General features: G+C 50.8%; 7 protein-coding genes across 7 annotated transcripts; 1 reads left to right on the forward strand and 6 right to left on the reverse strand.

Annotated features, from left to right (window-relative positions):
* Positions 1 to 1,033: 1,033 nt before the first annotated feature.
* BO79DRAFT_269771 (DUF2841 domain-containing protein) lies at positions 1,034 to 2,846 on the reverse strand (the record flags this gene model as incomplete). The annotated part of the gene is made up of 5 exons (XM_025687236.1): positions 1,034 to 1,653; positions 1,727 to 1,912; positions 1,986 to 2,477; positions 2,555 to 2,759; positions 2,823 to 2,846. 5 exons carry the CDS (start codon positions 2,844 to 2,846, stop codon positions 1,079 to 1,081), a joined length of 1,482 nt encoding a protein of 493 aa, XP_025537668.1. The 3' UTR covers positions 1,034 to 1,078.
* Positions 2,847 to 6,271: 3,425 nt separating this feature from the next.
* Positions 6,272 to 8,286, reverse strand: BO79DRAFT_269778 (glycosyl hydrolase family 79 C-terminal domain-containing protein; the record flags this gene model as incomplete). Its single annotated transcript, XM_025687237.1, has 4 exons — positions 6,272 to 7,079; positions 7,208 to 7,723; positions 7,817 to 7,916; positions 8,082 to 8,286. 4 exons carry the CDS (start codon positions 8,284 to 8,286, stop codon positions 6,272 to 6,274), a joined length of 1,629 nt encoding a protein of 542 aa, XP_025537669.1.
* A 902-nt stretch (positions 8,287 to 9,188) lies between these two features.
* On the reverse strand, positions 9,189 to 9,521 carry BO79DRAFT_103308 (uncharacterized protein; the record flags this gene model as incomplete). Its single annotated transcript, XM_025677884.1, has 2 exons — positions 9,189 to 9,363; positions 9,457 to 9,521. Coding segments are annotated over 2 exons (240 nt in total), but the record flags the coding sequence as incomplete, so codon positions are not given.
* Positions 9,522 to 9,662: 141 nt separating this feature from the next.
* BO79DRAFT_176262 (cohesin subunit SMC1) lies at positions 9,663 to 14,019 on the reverse strand. The gene is made up of 6 exons (XM_025679844.1): positions 13,846 to 14,019; positions 13,700 to 13,793; positions 10,650 to 13,623; positions 10,293 to 10,600; positions 9,870 to 10,236; positions 9,663 to 9,785 (listed from the first exon to the last, which is right to left on the reverse strand). The coding sequence occupies exons 1-6, from the start codon at positions 13,874 to 13,876 to the stop codon at positions 9,768 to 9,770; spliced, it is 3,792 nt and encodes a 1,263-aa protein (XP_025537671.1). The 5' UTR covers positions 13,877 to 14,019; the 3' UTR covers positions 9,663 to 9,767.
* Positions 14,020 to 14,201: 182 nt separating this feature from the next.
* Positions 14,202 to 15,416, reverse strand: BO79DRAFT_176266 (uncharacterized protein). The gene is made up of 2 exons (XM_025679845.1): positions 15,386 to 15,416; positions 14,202 to 15,249 (listed from the first exon to the last, which is right to left on the reverse strand). The coding sequence occupies exon 2, from the start codon at positions 15,238 to 15,240 to the stop codon at positions 14,338 to 14,340; it is 903 nt and encodes a 300-aa protein (XP_025537672.1). The 5' UTR covers positions 15,241 to 15,249; positions 15,386 to 15,416; the 3' UTR covers positions 14,202 to 14,337.
* A 120-nt stretch (positions 15,417 to 15,536) lies between these two features.
* On the forward strand, positions 15,537 to 16,962 carry pdx1 (putative pyruvate dehydrogenase complex component Pdx1). The gene is made up of 2 exons (XM_025685572.1): positions 15,537 to 15,863; positions 15,992 to 16,962. The coding sequence occupies exons 1-2, from the start codon at positions 15,785 to 15,787 to the stop codon at positions 16,780 to 16,782; spliced, it is 870 nt and encodes a 289-aa protein (XP_025537673.1). The 5' UTR covers positions 15,537 to 15,784; the 3' UTR covers positions 16,783 to 16,962.
* A 696-nt stretch (positions 16,963 to 17,658) lies between these two features.
* Positions 17,659 to 20,098, reverse strand: BO79DRAFT_32940 (WD40 repeat domain-containing protein). The gene is made up of 4 exons (XM_025689081.1): positions 19,661 to 20,098; positions 19,429 to 19,556; positions 18,783 to 19,369; positions 17,659 to 18,729 (listed from the first exon to the last, which is right to left on the reverse strand). Exons 1-4 carry the CDS (start codon positions 19,987 to 19,989, stop codon positions 17,965 to 17,967), a joined length of 1,809 nt encoding a protein of 602 aa, XP_025537674.1. The 5' UTR covers positions 19,990 to 20,098; the 3' UTR covers positions 17,659 to 17,964.
* Between the last annotated feature and the right edge of the window lie 319 nt (positions 20,099 to 20,417).

Here is a 20,417-nt window from a genome sequence, read left to right on the forward strand (position 1 = left end):
ATTTGTCCCGTTGCGAGGCTTATAGTAGATTCCATGCCTGAGGCGGTTGCCATGTTTTCTGGGGCGTCTTCAAGGGTCCCGTCTCTCGGACATCTCGCTCTCCTCGCATTTTACTGTGTACACACTCATTACTACTTACTCCTTTGTGTGCTAAGAAGTCTCTGAGTAGTTAGCTTGATTGTCTGTGCTCGATCTATGATCGACTAGACATTCAAGTAGATGCGTGTCTTTGTTTCTGGACATTTAAGCTCTACTGCAACTATGATTGCTGGGAACTCGTTCCTGTCGGCACCTGAACCCGGATTCTGGCTTGTCTGCAGTACTACTCTATAGTAGTGGCTGGCGAAGACCTGATACGCTCTTTCGAGATGTTCCTGTCCCCTGGAAATTATTACTGCTTTCGGCATATGCATAAAGCAGGGAGTAAGGTACCTAACAGACCCTGCCATGTCTCGCATCATTGGCTACTAGTCTATATAGCTGTAGACATGGCGATACTGACTCGATTCTTGAGCTAATCATCAGGGACTTGTCTGGCGCCATACATATTCAAAAGACTAAGGACCGGCCGTGCAGTTAGTTATAGCAGCTAACTCGCGGCCCCTTGAACACCTGGCAGGTGCTGTACTACCCCGCTTCGTGCGGGATAAATCACTCAGTAGTAATTGCAGCGACCCAACACGAATCAAAAATAGATGGCCTATGATATCTCCCCTTATCAAATTGTCTTGGTTCTCCTATATGCAACGGATAATAATGACTGTCAGTAAATGATTGATGACCACCTTTCGCTGTTTTGCACCTTGTCCAGAAAATGAAATAATACAGAAAGTTGTCTATATCACAAATAGTATGTATCCGCCACTTGCGCCAGCCACAGTGCCGCTGAACTCCACGTATTCTGAGTACAGTCACTTCCTCAAACATGAAACCCCCCCAAAATATTGTAATACATAGGAAATTATGCAAGCGCAAATGGAGGGGTGATCCAGATCTCGGCATGGCTAAGACCATTCAGTATATACAGAGCGTCATTTGGATAGGGTCCCCGCCGTGCGTCTTTCAGTGACCTGCCACATCAGTATCCGTTATATGGTAGTGCCGTATGGGCCGGTGGGAGGCTCCAAAATCCAGGCTGGTGACTTTGTTCAGCAGATGAAGTGGCCATTTGCTGGCTACCAAAATAATCCGGCATGCATGAAGCCTCGGTGGGATGGATATCCCTAGAAGCACAGGACCCCCCGCTGGGTTCACTCCCTGACAGCATCGGTGCAGCCATGTCTGTTGAGTATGTAGACAAGCCGCTTTCCAAGGAGCTCTTCCGACTGATGGAGGGGCTGGATACCGGCGAAGGAGGGTAGCAGTAGTCCTGATTGGCGGAGCGTTTTGTTTGGTGATTCACCTCCATTGGTGGCAGGCGCCGCTCGTCGGAGAGTACAGGCATGTCAGTGTGCGATTTGTCCGTGGCGGCTTGCACTTCACTCTGGTCCCCAGGACTCTTGCTTCCCTCCGTCGCTTTGGGCGCATCTGGCTTGTTGTTCATAATCGGGAGTGACAGTTCACGAGAGTTGTTAGTTGTCTGGTCCCGTAATTCAGCGAACAAGAAGTCCTCATCCAGATGGACATGAGAAACGTAGATCATTGTGTCCCCGCCTATAGAAAGTGTTAGTCGCTTGGTGTTGGGGTGTGGCTTTCAGTCCCCTAAGGTATGGAAGCGAATGCGTACTAATTTTGCCCTCCATGTACAATTCTTCCATATAACGAACGTAGTATATCTCATCAAGAACTTGTAGGCGGCTCTCGGGCTGAATCTGGCGCCGCACGTCTTGTCCAGCATCCTTGAGCTTCTCAGCGGTGATTCCTCGACTCTCCTTCAGTTCACACAGGATATGAACAAGCAGCCTGATTCTCTCTGAAGAGAGAGATGATACCAGTAAGTATTCAAATCTCACGATTCAACCCGATGGAAGCTAGGAGCATCTTACCGGCCTTTTGAAGATGGTCGGGCTCTTTGTGTGTCACCCCTGTAGGCCACCATTTCGGCTTAGTCAATTCAGAATCCATCTTCTGTGATGATCCTCCGGCAGCCCGTCGTCCATTGTATGGGTGGTTGACCTGCTTGCGCGGTTCCACCAATTTCACAAATGCTTTGGCGATAACCCTGCAGTTTAGCTGTTGAAAAGCTTCGAACGCCTTCTCATAGTATCTTCGCACAAGATCTGTTTGCCCTAGTCGAAGTGCTGTGCGCCTTAGCGACGGTGTGGGTGAAGCGGAATCCAAATCAAGTCCGATGCCCGAGAGTTCATGCCTCAAGCTACGTCTGTGACGCTTGTTTTGCAAGGACTGCCATTCACAGGGAATGAGGCCGGTCTGTCGTGGGAGGCTTGGTTGATACCATGTGTGCTGTAGGCCGATTGAAGGACTGGACAGAAGCATTGGCTTCCCCGTGACATCGCCGCTCATGTGACTCAAGGTGTCTGATTCGGGCAGGAACACGTCTTGGTTACTACTTCATCCTTGACTGGCTCGGTTTTACAGTTGCCAAATCACTTACTGGAATGGAGACTCTGCAGGCTGGGCTGCCATGCTGTAGTCACCGACTTCAGAAATCGGTCCTGCACGTCGTTTGTAAAAATTGCCTTTTCGCATCCTGCAATGGACGGCGACGCTTCTATGCGAAGGTCCCCATTGTGGTCAATGCAAAGCATAGCGAAGTGCGTATAACGGAAGTTGACTGCGGATGATGCACGTTGCATGTCCTACCATGACATGACATCAGTTGGATGATCCATCCTAGTTCAGACTGGGGAGCTTGTCCTTACCGTGTGGCTCGCCTGAGCAGTCATATCGTGATATGATAACATCTGATGCTGGGCTTTATTAGCTTTCGTGGACTGACCTATCGCAATGGTAGCACGGACCGGACTTGTCATACTCTACTATAGGAAGTCAGTGTCGAGCCGAGTCGCCTATGCTCACTCTTTACCGACTACCGACAATGATAATGGAATGATAGATAAATTCAGATACTGCTACCTCACATCAACATTCAAGGAAGCCAATGGGGAGTTGGCAGCTTAAGAAGTTTCGTGTGCATGATCTTCAAGGCTCGGGCGACGGCCTATATAGGTCTGGAACTACCAAATATAACATGCCGAGGGAAAAAGAAACAAGTTCCTTCGGAGTTGATGACCGAAGGGCAATTACAGATGTGGACAAAAGTACGTTGGTCAACATTCGGCCATTGGATCATGTCATGATGTTCAACGCGGCCTTCTGGCACTTATGACGTGCAAACTAATGCAAGGAAAACAAATACATACAGAGTCTGACCATTAACTGTTACGGACAACGCTCTATCATCTAGTCTGTTTCCGTTGCCATGCGTGCATGGAGCCTAGCCATGCAGCTCCCTCTGGTCTTTCCCGTTTGAGGCTTACGTCTGGCTGCCTTAGCCCCATCGCCTATGGAGCAGAGGATCAGTGTATTTAATGAGGGCTCGAGCGATACAGTGGCAAATGCTTATTTTGTTATACACATGAGTGGAGAGCTACAGATATGACACTCGTATTCATCCTCTGTTTCTTTACGTGGTTTTAATCAGTTCCGCAGAAAAAATAGTTGACCAACAGAAAGGTTACTTCTTCGTGCGAGGGTAAAGATGGGCCCAAGTCGAGAGGGAAACTAGGCGAATAGGTGCACTCCAAGCATCGAACGACTCCAATAAAATCTCAGGTCAAGGTCATTGGGTTCCGAAACACAGTGACGGCCATGCCATTCAGGGATCATGCATTTATGCTCGGCCTGGTTAAATTACGTGCTGTACATGCCAGACTACAACCCCCTTGGCCGGCAAGCTAATTCAAGTAATAGACTCATCTCAATTTACCAATCACAGGCGTCTCTGGGGTACAGTAGGTTGGCATATTCCTTTTGACGCAATAGCGCAGGCTAGCTGATACATGATAACTACCTTCGGGATTTGCAGGAGCCAATACACCGTATTAGGCAGAGGCAAAAAGTCACATGGCAGTGGAAGTACCCGGAAGTTACCATTGAAGAGAGATCATAGGTCAATGCAGACTCTTGCTAGCCTCTCATAGTGCTACGGCGAGCCGTGAGTATGGTGCTGGCTTCGCTTCTTCCTGTCATGCCCAGAGCCCGCAGGTCAGACTGAACTCTGAGTGACAGCTAGATTGGGTTGCTCAAATGAAGCCTAGCCACAAGAAGACTAGGATCGGCGTTCCGCCAGTGGGAATAATTCCTTTGTCAAAGTCCTCACGATTAGACTTTGCCGATACTGCCTCTCTCGCAGTCAGTGCGGAAATTGCGGAGTTTGGGCGTAAGACCTCAAGGACCACCCCTAGAGCCTGACCGCCGATCGCAGCCACACTCTGTCAAGTGTCAACGGCAACCATATTAGATTCTCATTTAAGGTTCAACTGTATCGCGTTGGAGTGGAGAATCGATCATAGAGTGTCCTGGCTGCCGCACTATGAAGCCAAGACAACTCTACAACCCTTCGGTCTCGCTAACAGACAGTCCAAGCGGGAGATTATTTTCGCAACTAGAAACCTAGGAAAATACGTATCCTGGTTGTTTGGGAGGGGTAGTGTGCTATGTCTTACACGGATAATACATCCATCACTGACCATTGGGTCCGGTATTTCCCACCATTCCCATTACTTGCGGAGCCTGCGTCAAGAACGGCTAGGCAGAAAAAGTCAAGTATTACAGCACACGGGCCCCTTGGCTATCGACTCGCGATTTTGACCAGCCTGGCACGCCACGGTGGACCGATGATCCACAGAATGTTTGCGTGGAACGCTAGCCACTAGCCGAACGGGGTCTATCCTGTAGGTCACCTATTGAGCATCAAAAACACACACTGACAGATAGAGAAGAAAAGGGGGGAAGGGCGCAGGGATCCATACCCATTACCATAGTGCGTGGCGGGACATCCTCTCTATAGCGCTTCTTCAGCTCTTTCCAGTCTCTCAATTTTAGCTTCCCGAACCTTCACTATTAGGGCCCTTGTAGGAAACATGCAGACGATGAGACATCCGCCTACGTACATCGTCCTGCAAACTTGCTTTCTTACCAGGAAACCCTGCATGATGGCTTGCATGCTTCAGCCTGAGTGAGCCATGACTACGGGGTAGAGAAGGGCAAGACGATGGGCAGCGAAGCAGAGCATGCCTCACGCTAGGAAAATCCGCAATGCTCTGCCTGGCGACAACAACCCTTCTGGTTGACTACTACTGCCCCAATGACACTCGACCAGACAGAAGACAATGCTGCAGTCAATCCTTGGAATATTAATTAAAGGCTAGCTCAGAGTCCGAGCACTTGCATGAATCGATCCATCAGGCGAGTTCTGGTACTCCGAGGAAGTGGGATAGCCGTCCGTCGCGCCACCACTCAGCCCGGCTAACTGGGCCGTGGCTTGGGGGAAGCTACGTATCAACCCGCTAACGCAGATCATTGACTAGCTGTACACCGATTATTCGATCAATAGAATTCAAAATCTGTCGCAGCCGGAGACATGGTGCAACCGATCATTCTTTACCCCCATCAAGGTTACATCTGTCTCGCCATCGGTCGACAGGTCTCTCGCAAACGCCGTACCGGGAGAGTTGCCACCATCCACTTTGTTTATTTTTAACAAATCGAGAACTATTTGCTCTGAGTTTCCCACTCTGGAAGATATCCTCCGAACAAATCGATGCTTTGTTGGATTTTTAAAATGCCCTTTTCGGCTGGAAAATCATGGTAGCCATCAATGAGGCAAATCCGCGAGTCTCAGATGATTCCCACGTACTCCGCATCAGTACGGAGCAGGCTCGGGGTTGATATTTCCTCGTCTGAAAGTGGCAGATGGAGCTGATCGTCAAGTTGAAGTGAGGATTCGGCTTCTTCTCCGTATCGCTTGGAACATAATGATGAAGCCGCCGATACTTCGAATGGGAAAGACTGTGTGCTCCAGCAAATGCCCAGGCTTGAGCTACACATCCGCATCTAGAGAAAGGGTAAAAACCCTCTGGAACTTTATAGTATTTCGTAATTACCAAACCCAGCTTTCCTCTTCTGTTCTAAGCACCATTTGGACTATTATGATCTAACAAGGTTCAGACTGGCTATCCTTTCCACGGATGCTAACCGCGTGGGAGCCGCATCATGAATGATACGGAGGCCAGAGTTCCGCGGATAGATATCTTCTACCATGCATACCCTATTGTTACAGCTTCTTCGGCCCACACCGGATGACCTTTCACAGACTGAGGATTGCAGCGCTGGAGTAGGGGATCTCGATCTCCACAACCCCATCGTCGCCCACCGAGATCGCCTCTCCAATCGTTACGTTCTGCAATCGAACTGGCTTACCCTGTGCCAGCTCGTAATTGTAAGACCAGCCGTCCCAGGTGATCCCCGTGATGGCGTTGCTGCCGTTCGCCATCAGCCGCTGCACTGAAACCGAGTCGGAGTACACCGATCCAGATGAAGGCAACTGGAACGTATACTTCGCGCTGGGTCTGCTCTCCACTTTCTCCGCTATCGAATCGGTTGAGGTGTAGTTGAACTCCACCAGGTTGATGACAGCCACTCGGACCAGAGAGTCATTCACGTACGCGGCATATGCGGCTTCCGTATCCGCGGCCAGCGGGAGATTGACAATTCGGACATCGTCTCCGCCGTGGAGCATGGCCGCCACCATGGCATTGCCGTAATACGGCGCCTTCGTGCCTATGGATGTACGATTCGTTCCCACTGGCTGCCAGGAGATGTAATTGTAATTACTTCCCTGATGCATATGGGTTCGGCGGATGTTCTGCGAGGCGCAGTAAAGGTTGAAGTCTACCCCCCAAAGTGCAGCCCCGAATGAATTGGACAGTCCAGGCGCGCCCTGGTTGTACAAAGAGTTGGTCTCGCCCAGGATATAGGGGATGCCCAGGGTCAGGTTGTCGTTCGACAAGATACGTGAGACGTTGACCTGTTGTGCGACGCTTTCCACCGTCTTAGTATGGTTCATTAGCGTATTCTGCAGTGTTACTCCCGGCTGAGTGGCGCCACCGATGTAGCTGCATCAAACGCGACCTATTAGCCAGAGTCGACCTGTGCTCCATCCTCTCGCGTTCAGAGTACAATTGGGGCTGGGGGCTGGGGGCTGGGGGCTGGGGGCTGGGGGCTTGGCCACCACCAAACTCACTTGTGTTCGGAATTGAGGGCAATGTTCCGGCTGTTGTCTAGGCCTTTCTCCCACGTCACCACGGGATTCAAGCTGTTGGTGACCCCGGCGAATGAAGGCGCAATGTACTTTGAGTCTGCGAGCTCAGGACACGCCTTGACCAATCTCTTCTCGATCCGCGCTGTCTTGTTCAACCACTCATTCACATAGTCTTGTTCCGTCCAGTTCGCCGGTCTCCTGATGCCCTGTGCGGACGTCTTGTACAAATCCGGCTCATTCCCCAGTTCCCAATACGCCAGTTTTCCTCCTTCCAGAGCCTTACACGCCACCGGCACGGATTCTAGCATGAGCTCTATATCTGTCGAGCTATTTTTCCCCAGGTTAAAACCGTGGATGAACTTAGTGTCCGGCCAGGTGAAGTACGACTCAAAGAAGGCGGGACCAAACGATAAAATCAGCGGGTAGTCCGTCGAAATGCTGGTAATGTATGTGGCATTTGTGGCTGCTCGTAGATTCGGATCATACAGGGCAAAGTCTCTGCGTGATTTAATTAGATTCCTACCCCTCCTTCCCCTCTTTGCCTACTAGATTGGGGAAGATAGAATTGAGGATGATGGGATTGACACGTACTGAGTGTTCCCTCCAACACGAATGTACGGCTTTGCGCCCTGCAACTTGGCCAGATTGTCTAGCAGGTGATTCGAGAAGAGGTTCGGATGTGATAGGTTTCCTGGGATTATCAAAATGGGTCAGAACTAATAGTACTTATATATAAATGATATCAACACATTCCCCCGGCTAACTACTGATACCACAACACAACCCAATAGTAGTATAGTAACTAGCTCCCCATGAAAGTAGTACTAGAAGGTGAGAAAAGGGTATTGAATAGTACCTGCAAAATCCGGAAAGAACGCAAACTCGATAGAAAACGAAACAAACGGATGCAAGACCGGCAGAGCTGCATCATCCGGAACGGATGCACTCAGACTGATTGATGATGAGCTGCTCCTTTCATCATCTGGGAAGGTCGGACGAGCTGCAATGCTGTGTGCAGCTCCAAGTAGGAGAGAGAGTAAGGTGATTGGACGATGATGCATTTCCGTGATACTTTTTCAAGAGGAGTTCAGCTTATTGGTGACGCCGTTCAGTGAGTACTAGTACTAGTTAATCAGTATTGATCGATATTGATTAAGTAGTAGGTAAGTAGTAATGATCCTAGTACTTAGTATATATGATGACAACAAATATATATCACCATATATATCCTCACTGCCTCACAGAGAAAAAATCACATAAATTACTCCACACCCCGACACTACTATTCAGCATTTAAGTAGTACTCTTCCAATTGCTCAGATCCCGGGGTAGTAGTAAGTATTAATTAAGACCACTTTAACCGGCGGGGGTAGAGGATAGCACCACCACCAGCCGTCAAGACCCTGGATGAATTGAAACCATCCATTGGAGGGTAATTGGCGGCGCGGGGGAAATTCCCTCCGAATGTGCGGGGGATGAGAGGGGAGACAAATTGGAACTACATGTAATTGATGCTGTTTGTTACGTAGTGGATGTAGATCTATTCCTTTTCTTACTCTTCTTTTCTTGTTTGCTCTTGATGGGGTCGGGTAATTGTTCGGTAGATGCGGTAATAAGGGTTCATTTGTTGTGAGGGGATATACCAAGAACTAGAGTAGAATTAACCGCTCAGTATGTAGAAGTAATGAACACACTCCATGGCATTGGCATTACTATCCGCAAGGGCCAAGGAAAGCTTCTAAATGCTTAAGCACATATAGCATATATTTAACTTGTACTGAAAGCGTAGTATCTTATACTAAGAGCACTCCCCTCCCTAGTAACATCTACACAACCTCCTCCCTCAGGTCCCTTCAATTCAACCCTACCATGAACCCTCAGCTTTTATCCACAAGCGGCGCATTGAACTCTCCAACAATTTTGCGTCCCCTTTCTCTTCTGACCGCATCTCAGCACAGCCAATAATCACATTTTTCCCAAGATAGTCAGCCGGATCTACAGCAAATAACAGCCATGTATTCGCATAAACCCCACCCGCATCATCTTCAACCTCAATGATGTCAATCTGCAATACCTCTGGATTTATCTCATCAGCTGGAACAAGGTGATCGGATGTTACTACGTAGTAGTCGATCATACTAGCATCATGCTATTAGCCATAACAAAACCAAGCAATCAGTACAAAAGTGAGTACTAGCATAGTATATAATAAGCTGAGATATATTTATTACTTCTCCGGATACTTCTCCGCCATCCAACCGAAATCCTCATCCCGCACAACCGGATCCCCGGGTAGTACCTCTTCTAAGTAGACAAGCTTCGCGCCCGTAGATCATTACATAGCCCAGAGAGGCTGGGAGTACTACTAATCATGTGGTGGTAATAATGCAAACAGCTTTTATGGCATCAAGAAAGCAAGTAATCATTGCATTAATCCGTAAACAGTTCAACTAAAGAGAAAGAAAAGCATGCTGCCCATCAAGCCATCGTCAGATATTCTACATAACACCGAAGGAATAAAAAGAAACAGCCTTTCAGTCGTTTAGTTATATTTACGAAGCTGTTGGGGAAGAAATGTTAGCATCCGTATGACCCCAGGCGAAGATAGAACAAAAAGAATTCTGCGGGAGGGGCAAGGGCTTACATCAAGAGTCAAGGATTTGCTGCTGTTCTCTACCTGGTCTCGGTAAATACCAACCAGCGCTTCACTGTTCTGGAAGAGTCCGTTCTTCAGACTGATCACGATGAACTGCATACCTGGTGCCGCGTGATCGTGGATGTAGTTGGCAATCCGGGCAACGTTGGTGTTGTCCAGCGCCGCATCGACCTCGTCCAGAACGAAGAACGGCGACGGCTGGTAGGAGTGGATGGCAAACAGCAGGGCCAGGGCAGCCATGGTTTTCTCACCACCGGAGAGGTGCTCCATGTCGCGGAATCGCTTGAGAGGGGGCATGGCATGGTATTTGATACCGTCGAGATATGGCTCGTCGGAGTCCTCGATATCGAGATAGCTGTATCATTGTTAGTTTTCTGATGCTCTGATATAAGAATGTAGAAAACCACTTACGCTTGTCCTCCCAGCGGGTAGTTGGCGCTCTTGGTCAGCTCACGATAGATGGGGCCAATCTGCTCGGAGATGTGAGAGAAGGCTTTGTTGAAGAGTTCCGAACGCTTGTGCATCACATCCTCAAAGTCATCCTTGGTCCTTCGGGCATGCTTGCGGGAGTCTTCAAAGTCCTTCTCCGTCGCCTTGAGCTTGTTCTCCACGCTCTCAAGACGCTCCATAGCGCGCGTGTTGGGTGCCATCTTGTCAAGCTCGCTGTTGAGGGACCGAACCTTCTCCAGCAGCTCCTCTTCTAACTTTTCGTCGCTCTCCTATCGACAATTAGCAAATGCTGATCAACTTCGAAATGGCATAGCTCACCTCCTTCAGAGTTTCTCCCAGGGAGTCAAAGTCGACTTCAATGCCGTAGTCTTGTACCATGAAGGCCTGACCACCGCTTCCAGTGCCGTCTTCGTCCACATCCATGGCGTCGGGGTCTGCCGCCTGAACCAGTTCATCAATAGGAAGTTGGTCAAGAGGATTCGAATCCTCGGTCAATGGAATGTCAATGTCTTCAAGCTTGCAACGCCGGAGTAGAGCGTATCGACTAGACGAATTGCGTTGTATTTCCGCCTCCAGGGCATTGACGTTTTTGATCGTCCCTTCGACTTCTCTGCTGCGTCTTTGGAGCTCCCGGCGGTGTTGTGCAAGGTTTTCGGCTGACTGCGCGTAAGCCTCCTTTTGCTTCTCGAGCTTCTCACGAAGAATGTCAAGCTCAGCTTCAAACTCATCGAGTTGATTTCGGATGCTCTCTTGCTCAGCTTGAAGCTCCTCAATCAACTGCTCGTCACGCTGCTGTTGTGCCTGAAGCCCAGCAACACGGTCAGCAGTTGCTTGAAGGCGCTGCTTTTCGAAGCTAAGCTGGTTTTCGATTCTGCTCTTCTGCGTCGTGAACTCGAGCTTCTTTTGAGCGGCCTCTTCCTGCAGAGAGCCTTGTTGAACCTCATATTCGCGGATATTGCTATACCCGAGGCGTTTGCAGAACTTCTTGTAAACTTCATCCTCCACACTGCGGACAGTCTCTTGAGAGGTAGCGATTGTTTGATCGAGCTCCTCGAGCAACTCCTGGCGCTCAACATACTTAGGCCTTACATCCTCGAGCTGGCGCCTCACAAAGTCGAGTTCACTGTGCTTGCTTTCGAGATTTCTCTCGAGGGCCTTCAGCTCATCACGGGCGTAGGCAAGCCGTTGCTCAAGACCAACCAATTCACCCTGCAGAGTCTCCTCCTCCGTTCCTCGGCGATGACCCTTGGGCAGGTTGCCCAAGTCTGCCATCAGCTTGTCCTTAAGCTTGTACAAGTTTTCGACCTCTGAATCCTCCCAGCGCTTGGAGTTCTGCTGAGGGCCGCGACCACCAGTCATCAAACCACCCTTGTGAATGACGGTCCCATCAAGAGTAACGGCCTTCGCATCAACGTTCCTGTCGTAGCAAAGATACTTGGCAGTAGCCAAATCGTCACAGACAATGGCATTTCCACAAGCGTAGCTGATGGCTCTGGCAACCGAGTCGTCATAGTCAACGGTCTCGATCGCTGGGCGCATTCCTCTGTGCAGACCCTTCAGGTTGGAGTTGAAGGCCTTAACTTGGATTGTTTCCAGAGGAATGAATGTCGCCTGTCCGGCTCTTTGGTCGCGGAGGTGCTGGATGCACTCCTTCGCTGTCTTCTCATTGTCCACAACGATGGCGTCAAAGTGCCGTCCAAGTACGGTGCTGACTGCTTCGGCGTATTTCTTCTGTTTAGGCTTGCAGAGGTCGCTTACTCGGCCTTTGACGCCCGGGAAGATCCGCTTGAGGGTCGAAATCAGTTCCTTGGCTCTTATTTCCTTCTCGGACTGCTTCTTGCCATCATCGGCCTCGAGAAGCTTCTTCAACACAACCTGAAGCTTCTCCTCAAGCTCCGTTCTCATCTGAGAGACACGTAGCCGTTCAGAAGTTAGAGCATTCAGCTCCTTCTTCTTGCGCTCGATTTCTTTCGACGTAGACTTGACAGTATCAGTAACCGACGACTTGCGCTCGGCTAAAGTTTGTGTCTCAGACTCCAGAGTCTTGAGCTGCCACTCGGTACCTTCGAACTTGCTCTTCAGGCTGTTGTAGGCCTCGGCTTCAGTCTTGCGCTGACGACGCAGGTTGTCCAGGTTCAGCTGTTCCGCGGAAGATTTCTTGTTGACCTCTTCCCTGAGCCGCTTGTACTCCTGCTGGTCGGCTTCGCTCAGTTGGCCACCTTGTTTGCTCATGGTCTTCTGCCACTCAGCTTCCCACTGAGCTTGAGCCTTCTCGACAACCTTGAGATCCTTCTCGAGCTGCTTGGCGTTTGCCGCTTGACCCTCGCGCTCCCGAGTAATCTCAGCAATCCGGGAGGTGAAGCGGTCGACCTTCTTCTTCGTAATGTCGACCTTCTCATCAACAGGTACCAGGGCATTCGTAGACTCCTCAATCTCTTTCTCCTTGGCCACGATGTTCTTCTCAGCCTTTGCAACATCTCGGCCAACCCGAGCATGATCCTTCTTAGCGTCCTCCACATTCTTCTCGTACTTCTCAACGCCCCGGCGGAACTCCTTCAGCTCATCCTGATATTTCTGGATATCCGCACTCGACGCATCAATTAGGCGCTGGAAGTGGAAGAGCTTCCAAAGGATGTGTGTGATGATGGCCTGGTCGCGCTCCTCAGCCTTCCGGGCATAGTTCTCGGCTTCGCGCTTCTGCTCCTGGTATTGCTTGATTTCCGAATTGATACCTCTGCGGCGGTTCAACTGCACAGTCTGTTGCTCTGCGGCCTCCTCCGCCTCCGCCTTCAAGCGCTCGTATTCGGCCTTGTATTCCAGACTTCCCGAGATCTGCTCGATCAGCCGCGTCAGATCCTTGGGTGACTGCGAGGCGATGGCCTCCACATCACCCTGGAAAACCAGGAAGTTGCGCGCCTTGATCAGGATGTTCTCCGCCTCGAGAGCCTCGTTGTACTGCTGTGCCGTGACAATGCGATTGTTGATACGGTACTCGCTGACACCTCCACTGGTGATAGACCGGCGCCATTGTTGCTCCTCACCCGCATCATCCTCGTAGACTGCCATAACCCACGCGGTCCGGGGATCGTTCTTTCCGCTTGGGTCCTGCGACTGTTCACCGTCGATTCCGTCCTTCGCTTGGTCATCCCCGTTGGCCTCTGCTTCGATAGCATTGCCGCTAGCATCGACTTTGGATGTGCGCAGGACACGGCCGCGGTATACGAGATCGCGAAGGTTCGTGGATCGTAGATGTGACGATTTGATACCTAAGACGAACGATATCGCGTCCATACTGGAGAAGGTCAGCGCACCGTACTTTGTCTCGCTTGATTTCCTCTGTCCGCGAAATGGGGTAGAATGATACGCACGAGTTGGACTTTCCGGACCCGTTGGGTCCGATGATGGAGGTGAAGTAGGCATCACCGAAGAGAAGTACATGATGACCCTTGTACGATTTGAAGTCTAAAGCAGGTGTCAGAGCGGTTGAGAGTGCCGGATAGAGGGTGTTGCTTACTGAACAGCTCGAGCCGGATGAGCTTTCCCATCTTGCGACGGACAGCCGCGTTTCAGCGACTGAGGGAATGCAGATACAAATCGCAAGTTGATGTTGGTTGAAACCGGTGAAGGTCGCCTGGAGAATAAGGCGGCAGGCTGGAACAGCCCACAAGAGAGGGTCGGGTTTGTGGAGGGGCTCGCGCAATGGTTTATCGTCGGAGTCGCGTCTTGATTGATTGATTGATTGATGGGGGGACGCGCTGCGGAGGGTCACGTGGTTCCGCATATACTCCGGCTACTTCCTACACAGTATTGTCCCCAGCAGTGCCAATACTCTAAATTATTTCAATCTACGGTAATTGCTTGTGTTTAATGCTTCATTCCATATATACATGGGTGTCTGACATGCCATATAACAGGCTAATGGGAAAGTTGATAGGACAAAAAGTAGAGTAATTAGACATCAAAAGAAGTATATCATAGCGAAATGGAACCGGACTCCCATCTCCTATCAGCGCCGGAAACTCACAGGATTGCCAACAAGCATAAAGTCCTGTGAGACGTAGCCACCAGAGTCCATGCGCAGAACGCCCTTCTGGCCCTCCACTTCCAGAAGGATAAAGTCCTCCTGGGAGAAGATCTGGCGGACAGACCGGAACAACCGCCACATAGACATGCTCATCCTCTTGAAGGGAGCTTTGAAAAAGCTAACCTTCGCTTGCTCATCCTGAGCCACAGTGCGCTCTCCTGCAATACCAGGCGCATCCGGAATAGACTCCAAAAGCATATCTGGAGACGAATCCGGAGAGATCACCAAACGGCGGGAGAAAGCGATCTGACGCGGCAGGGCGTCAAACTCGTAAGGCTTGCGGAACGGAACCACGCTTCGCACGGTGAAGCGAAGATGTGTGTGACCGTTGACATTGACAGCCCTGATGGCGCGGATCAACCGAGTGGTCTTGAAAAGGAACACCGTACCCATAACGCTCATTGTTACACAAATACCACCGAACAGAGCTTGCTGCCACATCGGGAGAGGTATAAGGGGATCCCGAAAGACGGCATTGGAATTGTATACAGCGTAGGCAAAACAGAAGCCCGCAATACCGTAGGCGCCCAACACGTATCCGCGTTGCGATGGCGCCCGGAACAAGACAATCTCTCCCTCCTTGGCGACCTTTCTTTCGAGCTTTCCAAATCCTTCCGGGCGTCGTCCGGCAAACTTCAAGCTGTCTTCAGGCGCCGTGCGCACCACCTTGGGCTTGATCTGTTGGGTTTTGCTGGCAGCCTTTGTTCGCGAGGCACTGGAGGAGAAATACCTCCATGCTGGACTGGAGGACTCGAGAACGGACGAGAGAGTGCTCCGGGGACACTGCTGTGCGAATGCCCTTAAGGTAAACGGCCGCGCAAACATCTTGTCGACCTGGTATTTCCGATTGTTAGGATAGAGTATAAGTTGGAGCGCAGGCCACAACGGGCCCCAGCCATCAATGTTCACATATTCAAGTGTCGTTGAAATAGAGCCCAACGGCTCCAGGAGATAAACAGATCAGACTCACCAGGAAGCAAAGGAATTAAGGCCAATGGCTTGGTGCAATGGCAGGAGGTCGAGGCCGTCGTTCTCCGCGGCAGAAAAATGTTCCCGTCCGGGCCGCCGGTGAAGCTCCCAACAATAATCACCTCAACCTTCTCCGAGCTGACCCTTCCGATAGCGACGCAATTCTCCGGCTTGGAACGTCCTGCAACGCTCAGCTCGCAGATTGCGACTATACTCCGACTCTCTAGGGACCACTGTGCTTTTTCTGCGGCCCCGTTAGCCTGGTGGTGGGTTCCTATCCGATCCCAGCAAATCTCCGCCCACTCCAAGCTACAGCGCTCGCGATCCCGACGATAGCCACACCCCTCGGAAAAGACATTCACTTGTCCTATACAAACACCAAAAGCCTCGCGCATCAAACATGGCCTCCACCTTCTCGGTCTGCCGTCTTCCGGCCGCGCTTGCCCGCCGCCAATCCCGTGTTCTCAGCACTTCCAAGCGTGAGTTTCCCGACAGAAAACAGCTCGATATCAACTTTCCCACTCCAACATATCCCTCCCTTCCAAGTCCATCCTCACCCATAAATCACCCTCATATCAATCCAGCTAACAAACCATTCACCGTATAGGCCTGAACTCCACCTCCGCCCCTCAATTCCAGAACCCCGCCTACCCTCTCTATCCCTCCGTCACCCAGCTCCTCCATGAAAAAGGCATCCCGGAGTCCGAAGTGTCCAAGATCCCCGCGTCCGGCCCCAAGGGCCGTCTCCTGAAGGGTGATGTCCTCGCCTACCTGGGCGCCATCCCCGCCTCCTACCCTTCTGAGCAAGCAGCCCGGATCGACAAGCTCGCCCACCTCGACCTGAGCAACATCAAGATCGCCGCGCCCGTCAAGCCCGCGGAGCCCGCCCCGGCCGTGGAAGAGAAGCCCGTTGCTCGTCCCCCGCCGACCACCTCCGTCGCCGTCTCCATCTCTCTGGCCGCCGTGCTGTCTGTTCAGAAGAAGATCCAAGAATCCCTGGGTACCACGGTGCCGCTGTCGACGTTCCTCGCCCGCGCTACCGACCTGGCAAACGACGACCTGCCCCGCTCTTCTCTCGAGAAGCCTTCCGCTGATGAGCTGTTCGACGAGCTCCTCGGTGCTCAGCCTATCAAGTTCTCCCGGGGAGAGTACATTCCTGAGTTGAATGCCGAGGAGGCCCGGCCGGTGCAGAAGAAGCAGAAGGTGGAGGATGATCTGATTGATTTCTTGGCTGGAAAGGTTTCCAAGAAGGCTGTTGCTACTGCTAAGAGCGTTGTCGAGCCGGCCGCGAACGTCTTCAGCCTGACTGTTCCGGTTGAGGAGGAGAAGAGGGCGAAGGTTTTCTTGGACCGCGTGAAGACCTTGTTGACTGTTGAGCCTGGCAGGCTGGTTCTATAGATCTCCATTCCTTTTCTTTTCTCATCATTTTTTTTGTTCCCATTTCCTTGGTTATTTCCCATTTCCACTTTTTCGTGCTGTAAGTTATGCGCAGAAGACGGGAGACAAAGTCTTGTCTCGTACGTATCTCTTGGATTAGTTTCATTGGGCTGATGAACCGTTTTTATATTAGTATAACATCAATCAAGAAGATAATGAAATAAACTTTCAGTTTGGAGTCGAAAGTCCAAATTTTAGGACTTATATCTTTATAGACTGGAATCTGGACTAAACTGTTCTCAATACTGTATATCATTGAAGTTGAAGATAGTAGAAATCTACTAACAACTATGTACTAAAGTGTTAACCGGCCTAAATTTCGCAACCTCTCCGAATTTTTCTTTTTTTACCCTTCTGGTCTTTCATTCTCGTTATCTATGACAATAAATGTCTTTCGTTCTCCCCCCCTGCGAAACAACACGTTCCTCATAGTAAAAGTCAAGCAAACCCTTCTCGAAGCTCTTGGTGTGTTGTAAATCATTCCGTCGTGAAATCTGAACGCGGGGAGAGGATTGTGTGTGTGGTACATCATGCAACTCTGAAAGAGGTGTATAAGCCCATTGAGTCAATCAATCAATCCATCACATCCGCCTGAATCTTTGGGGGTGAGGATGGAACAACGCCTTGGTCCTGGTTTTACCTGTTCACCCTAGGAAAACACCATAAGCGCCACCGCTGAGATTCATTTCCATGGATAGTAGCGAAAAACCTGCAAATAGTGAGTGCCTGCTGCAAAGACATGGGCTGGCACCTGTGCGCGGATAAAAATAAGAGTAGGCTGAGAAGAAACACAAGAGAAGAAAAGTAGAAGCAGAAACAGGCAGAGTCAGAGATACATGGAATGAGATCTTGCAGCCAGCGGAAAGAACTTATTAGAAAGCAAAACGACGCAGAAAAAGAACCCTTTAGTTACCCATGATATGCTGTTGTGTACCCCATGAGATGCGAAGAAAATGCCCAAGCTAGACCCATTTAGAAAAACAAAGTAACCCTCCTCCAGACCGTCCAAGGACAGAACCCAGCATCGTAAGAAACGCCAAAGCCTTGGAAACGCCATATCTAATGCATATTGGTAAGCCCAACGAGAAGTTCAAAGGACGCCATGGCACCAAATCATTCCGAAATGAACAACAACCTTTCTCGTCAGCGGATGGTACCCCATTCTGCTAGCTTGCTACCTTCACGTCCGTGCTCTCTGCCCGGTCGTTTGTTGAAGATCTTCCAGAACCGCAGGGTCTCATCTCCAGCCCCAGTGACGACTGTTTGGCCATCGGGGCTCATGGCCAAGTAAAGTACACGGAATGTATGACCGGTTAAAGAGACAATCTGCTCCATACGAGGGTACTTCCAGATAACGATTTGGTTCTGGCTGTAGCCGTGCGTGCTGATGATCTCATCCGAATTCTTCGACCACGCCAAGTTACAAACCTGACTGCCTGTGTCGACTTCTTTGATCAAGGAACCAGTCGACGTGTTCCAGAACTTTATGGTTCGATCCGCTGTACCACCACCGGACGCGAGAAGATGATGCTGGTGTGGAGACCAAGCGATTGCCTTGACGGCCGCAGTATGGTCGGAAAAGCGGTAAAGCGGTGTTTCGTTGAGCTTGTCCCAGACCAGTAGTTTGTTGTCGTTCCCGCCTGAGGCTAATTGGCCATCTTCGGTGTTCCAACGAAGACCACATACCTCTTGCTTATGACCAGATAAGCGACGCAGGTATTGATCCGGGGAGCGGACGTCTCGATGGAAAATCAGTCGATCTCGAGAGCCGGATGTGAGGATATGATCGTTCCAAGCCAACGCTCCTACACGATTTGTGTGTCCAATCATCGTACGGAGGCGACGACAGCGCTCAGCATCCCATATTTGTACAAGACCCTTGCCTGTGCCTATTGAAAGATGTGTTCCCTACTCCAATTAGCGCTTCCATCGAACATATTGATCACGAAATGGGCACTCACCCTTTGTATCCAGCTAACACTTGTGACTGTATCATCTCGTAGCTCACAGAGCTTCGTCACGCGGCCTGTCTGGGAGTTCCACATGTAGACCGAGTTGCCTAGGCCCACACCAAGAACGTTACTGCTGCCCCAGTCTACTAGGTTGAGATAGAAATCATCTTGCAGATCGGGCGCATCAAGGACCTTGTAAGGTACCTTGTTCACGTAACGAGGCTGTTTCCGAGGCGTCTCCAGAATACGTTGGCTGTCGAGGCGGATTGGTGATAGACTGTAGAGCTCCGATCGGACATTGAGATTTGGACCATGCTGACTTCGCGGAGTCTTTGAAGGTGTGGGGTGAGCTGACCCAGCACGTGGGGAAGCGTAGTTAAAGAGGTTTTTGTGGGGCGTCGATGGTGTTATGCTGGCAGGTGGTAGGTTCGAGACCACATGTGAAGGTGGCGTATGTGAGCGGGTCTTGTCATTAATGCCATTACCCATACCCAACAAGGGATCCGGCGATAGGGAATCCAAATCGGCCTGTGGAACAGTATTCCCAAAGAGTTCACTTCGCAAAACCCGCGAGTACATGCGATTTGCTTCCTCAGCTACACCGGGGTTAGCGACGATGATCGGCACCGCCAGGATCACAGCGGATGCGACTCACTTTTTTGAAAGTGAAGCTCCGAATGGGGAGCTCGTTTTTTCGACTTTGATGGAGTCGAAGGGCAACCGTCCTCATGAAGCAGACTGAACGTTGCCTGAAGGTCTTGTCCCTCACGATTGGGAATAAATCTGGAATAGGATTCACAGTTTAGTGACATGATGTCAAAGGATATAGGTCCATGGTCACGACCGATGAATCGCTCCCAAAAAGCACCATTGAATGTGTTACTGACCTATCACCGTACACTCTCTGCCTCTTCCTGCTGGGACTGGTACCCGGTGTTCTCTCGCGGGGACGTCCAGCATCCTCAAAATCCTTCAGAGCCTTCGCTAGGGCATCTGCATCGATTGGCCCAGAGGTAGTCCGAGAATTCTGGCTCCTGGCTTGCGGTTCCGGGTAGAATAGAGTCTTCTTCGACGGCATACTAGGGGGCGTCCTGGAGCCAGGAGGCGATGCGATCGTCAACGCATTTGGTCCGGTACGATCGGGCGACTTGACGGCCGGTGCGCCTGCAGCAGCATTGCGGGTGGTCGGCCGATCTGATTTCTTGGGGTCGCCCATGGTTGTCGGAGGGGCGAACCTCACGAGGTGCAAATGGCGGTCGAATGCGGGATCAACTGGAGGCAGGGTCAATGCGACAGGTCTCAAACGTCGTCGGGTCGCAAGTGGCGGCAGAGTGGGAGGGGAAGAGCAGCTGGGGTATATCGTATTCAATGACTGGGCGAATATAGAGTTGTCCTTCAGGTCAATCGGCGGCTCGGGGTTGTAGAAGGTGGTGAATGCAGAGGTTGCTGATGACAACAGCCAGACCCTTGTGTTCCGCTCCGATCAATACACCAAATAAACTAGGAGCAAGCGGGCACAGGAGCGAACAGAGAGTGACGACAGAGTGTCTCTCACCAGACCCGAGGCAGACTAGAAAGAAACGCACAGCTTGTGGAGGTCATTTGATACTGACCTGACCACCGTCTGGTGAGGGAGGAAGGATT

This window comes from Aspergillus costaricaensis (assembly GCF_003184835.1).
Source record: "Aspergillus costaricaensis CBS 115574 unplaced genomic scaffold BO79scaffold_23, whole genome shotgun sequence".
Classification (NCBI taxonomy): domain Eukaryota; kingdom Fungi; phylum Ascomycota; class Eurotiomycetes; order Eurotiales; family Aspergillaceae; genus Aspergillus; species Aspergillus costaricensis.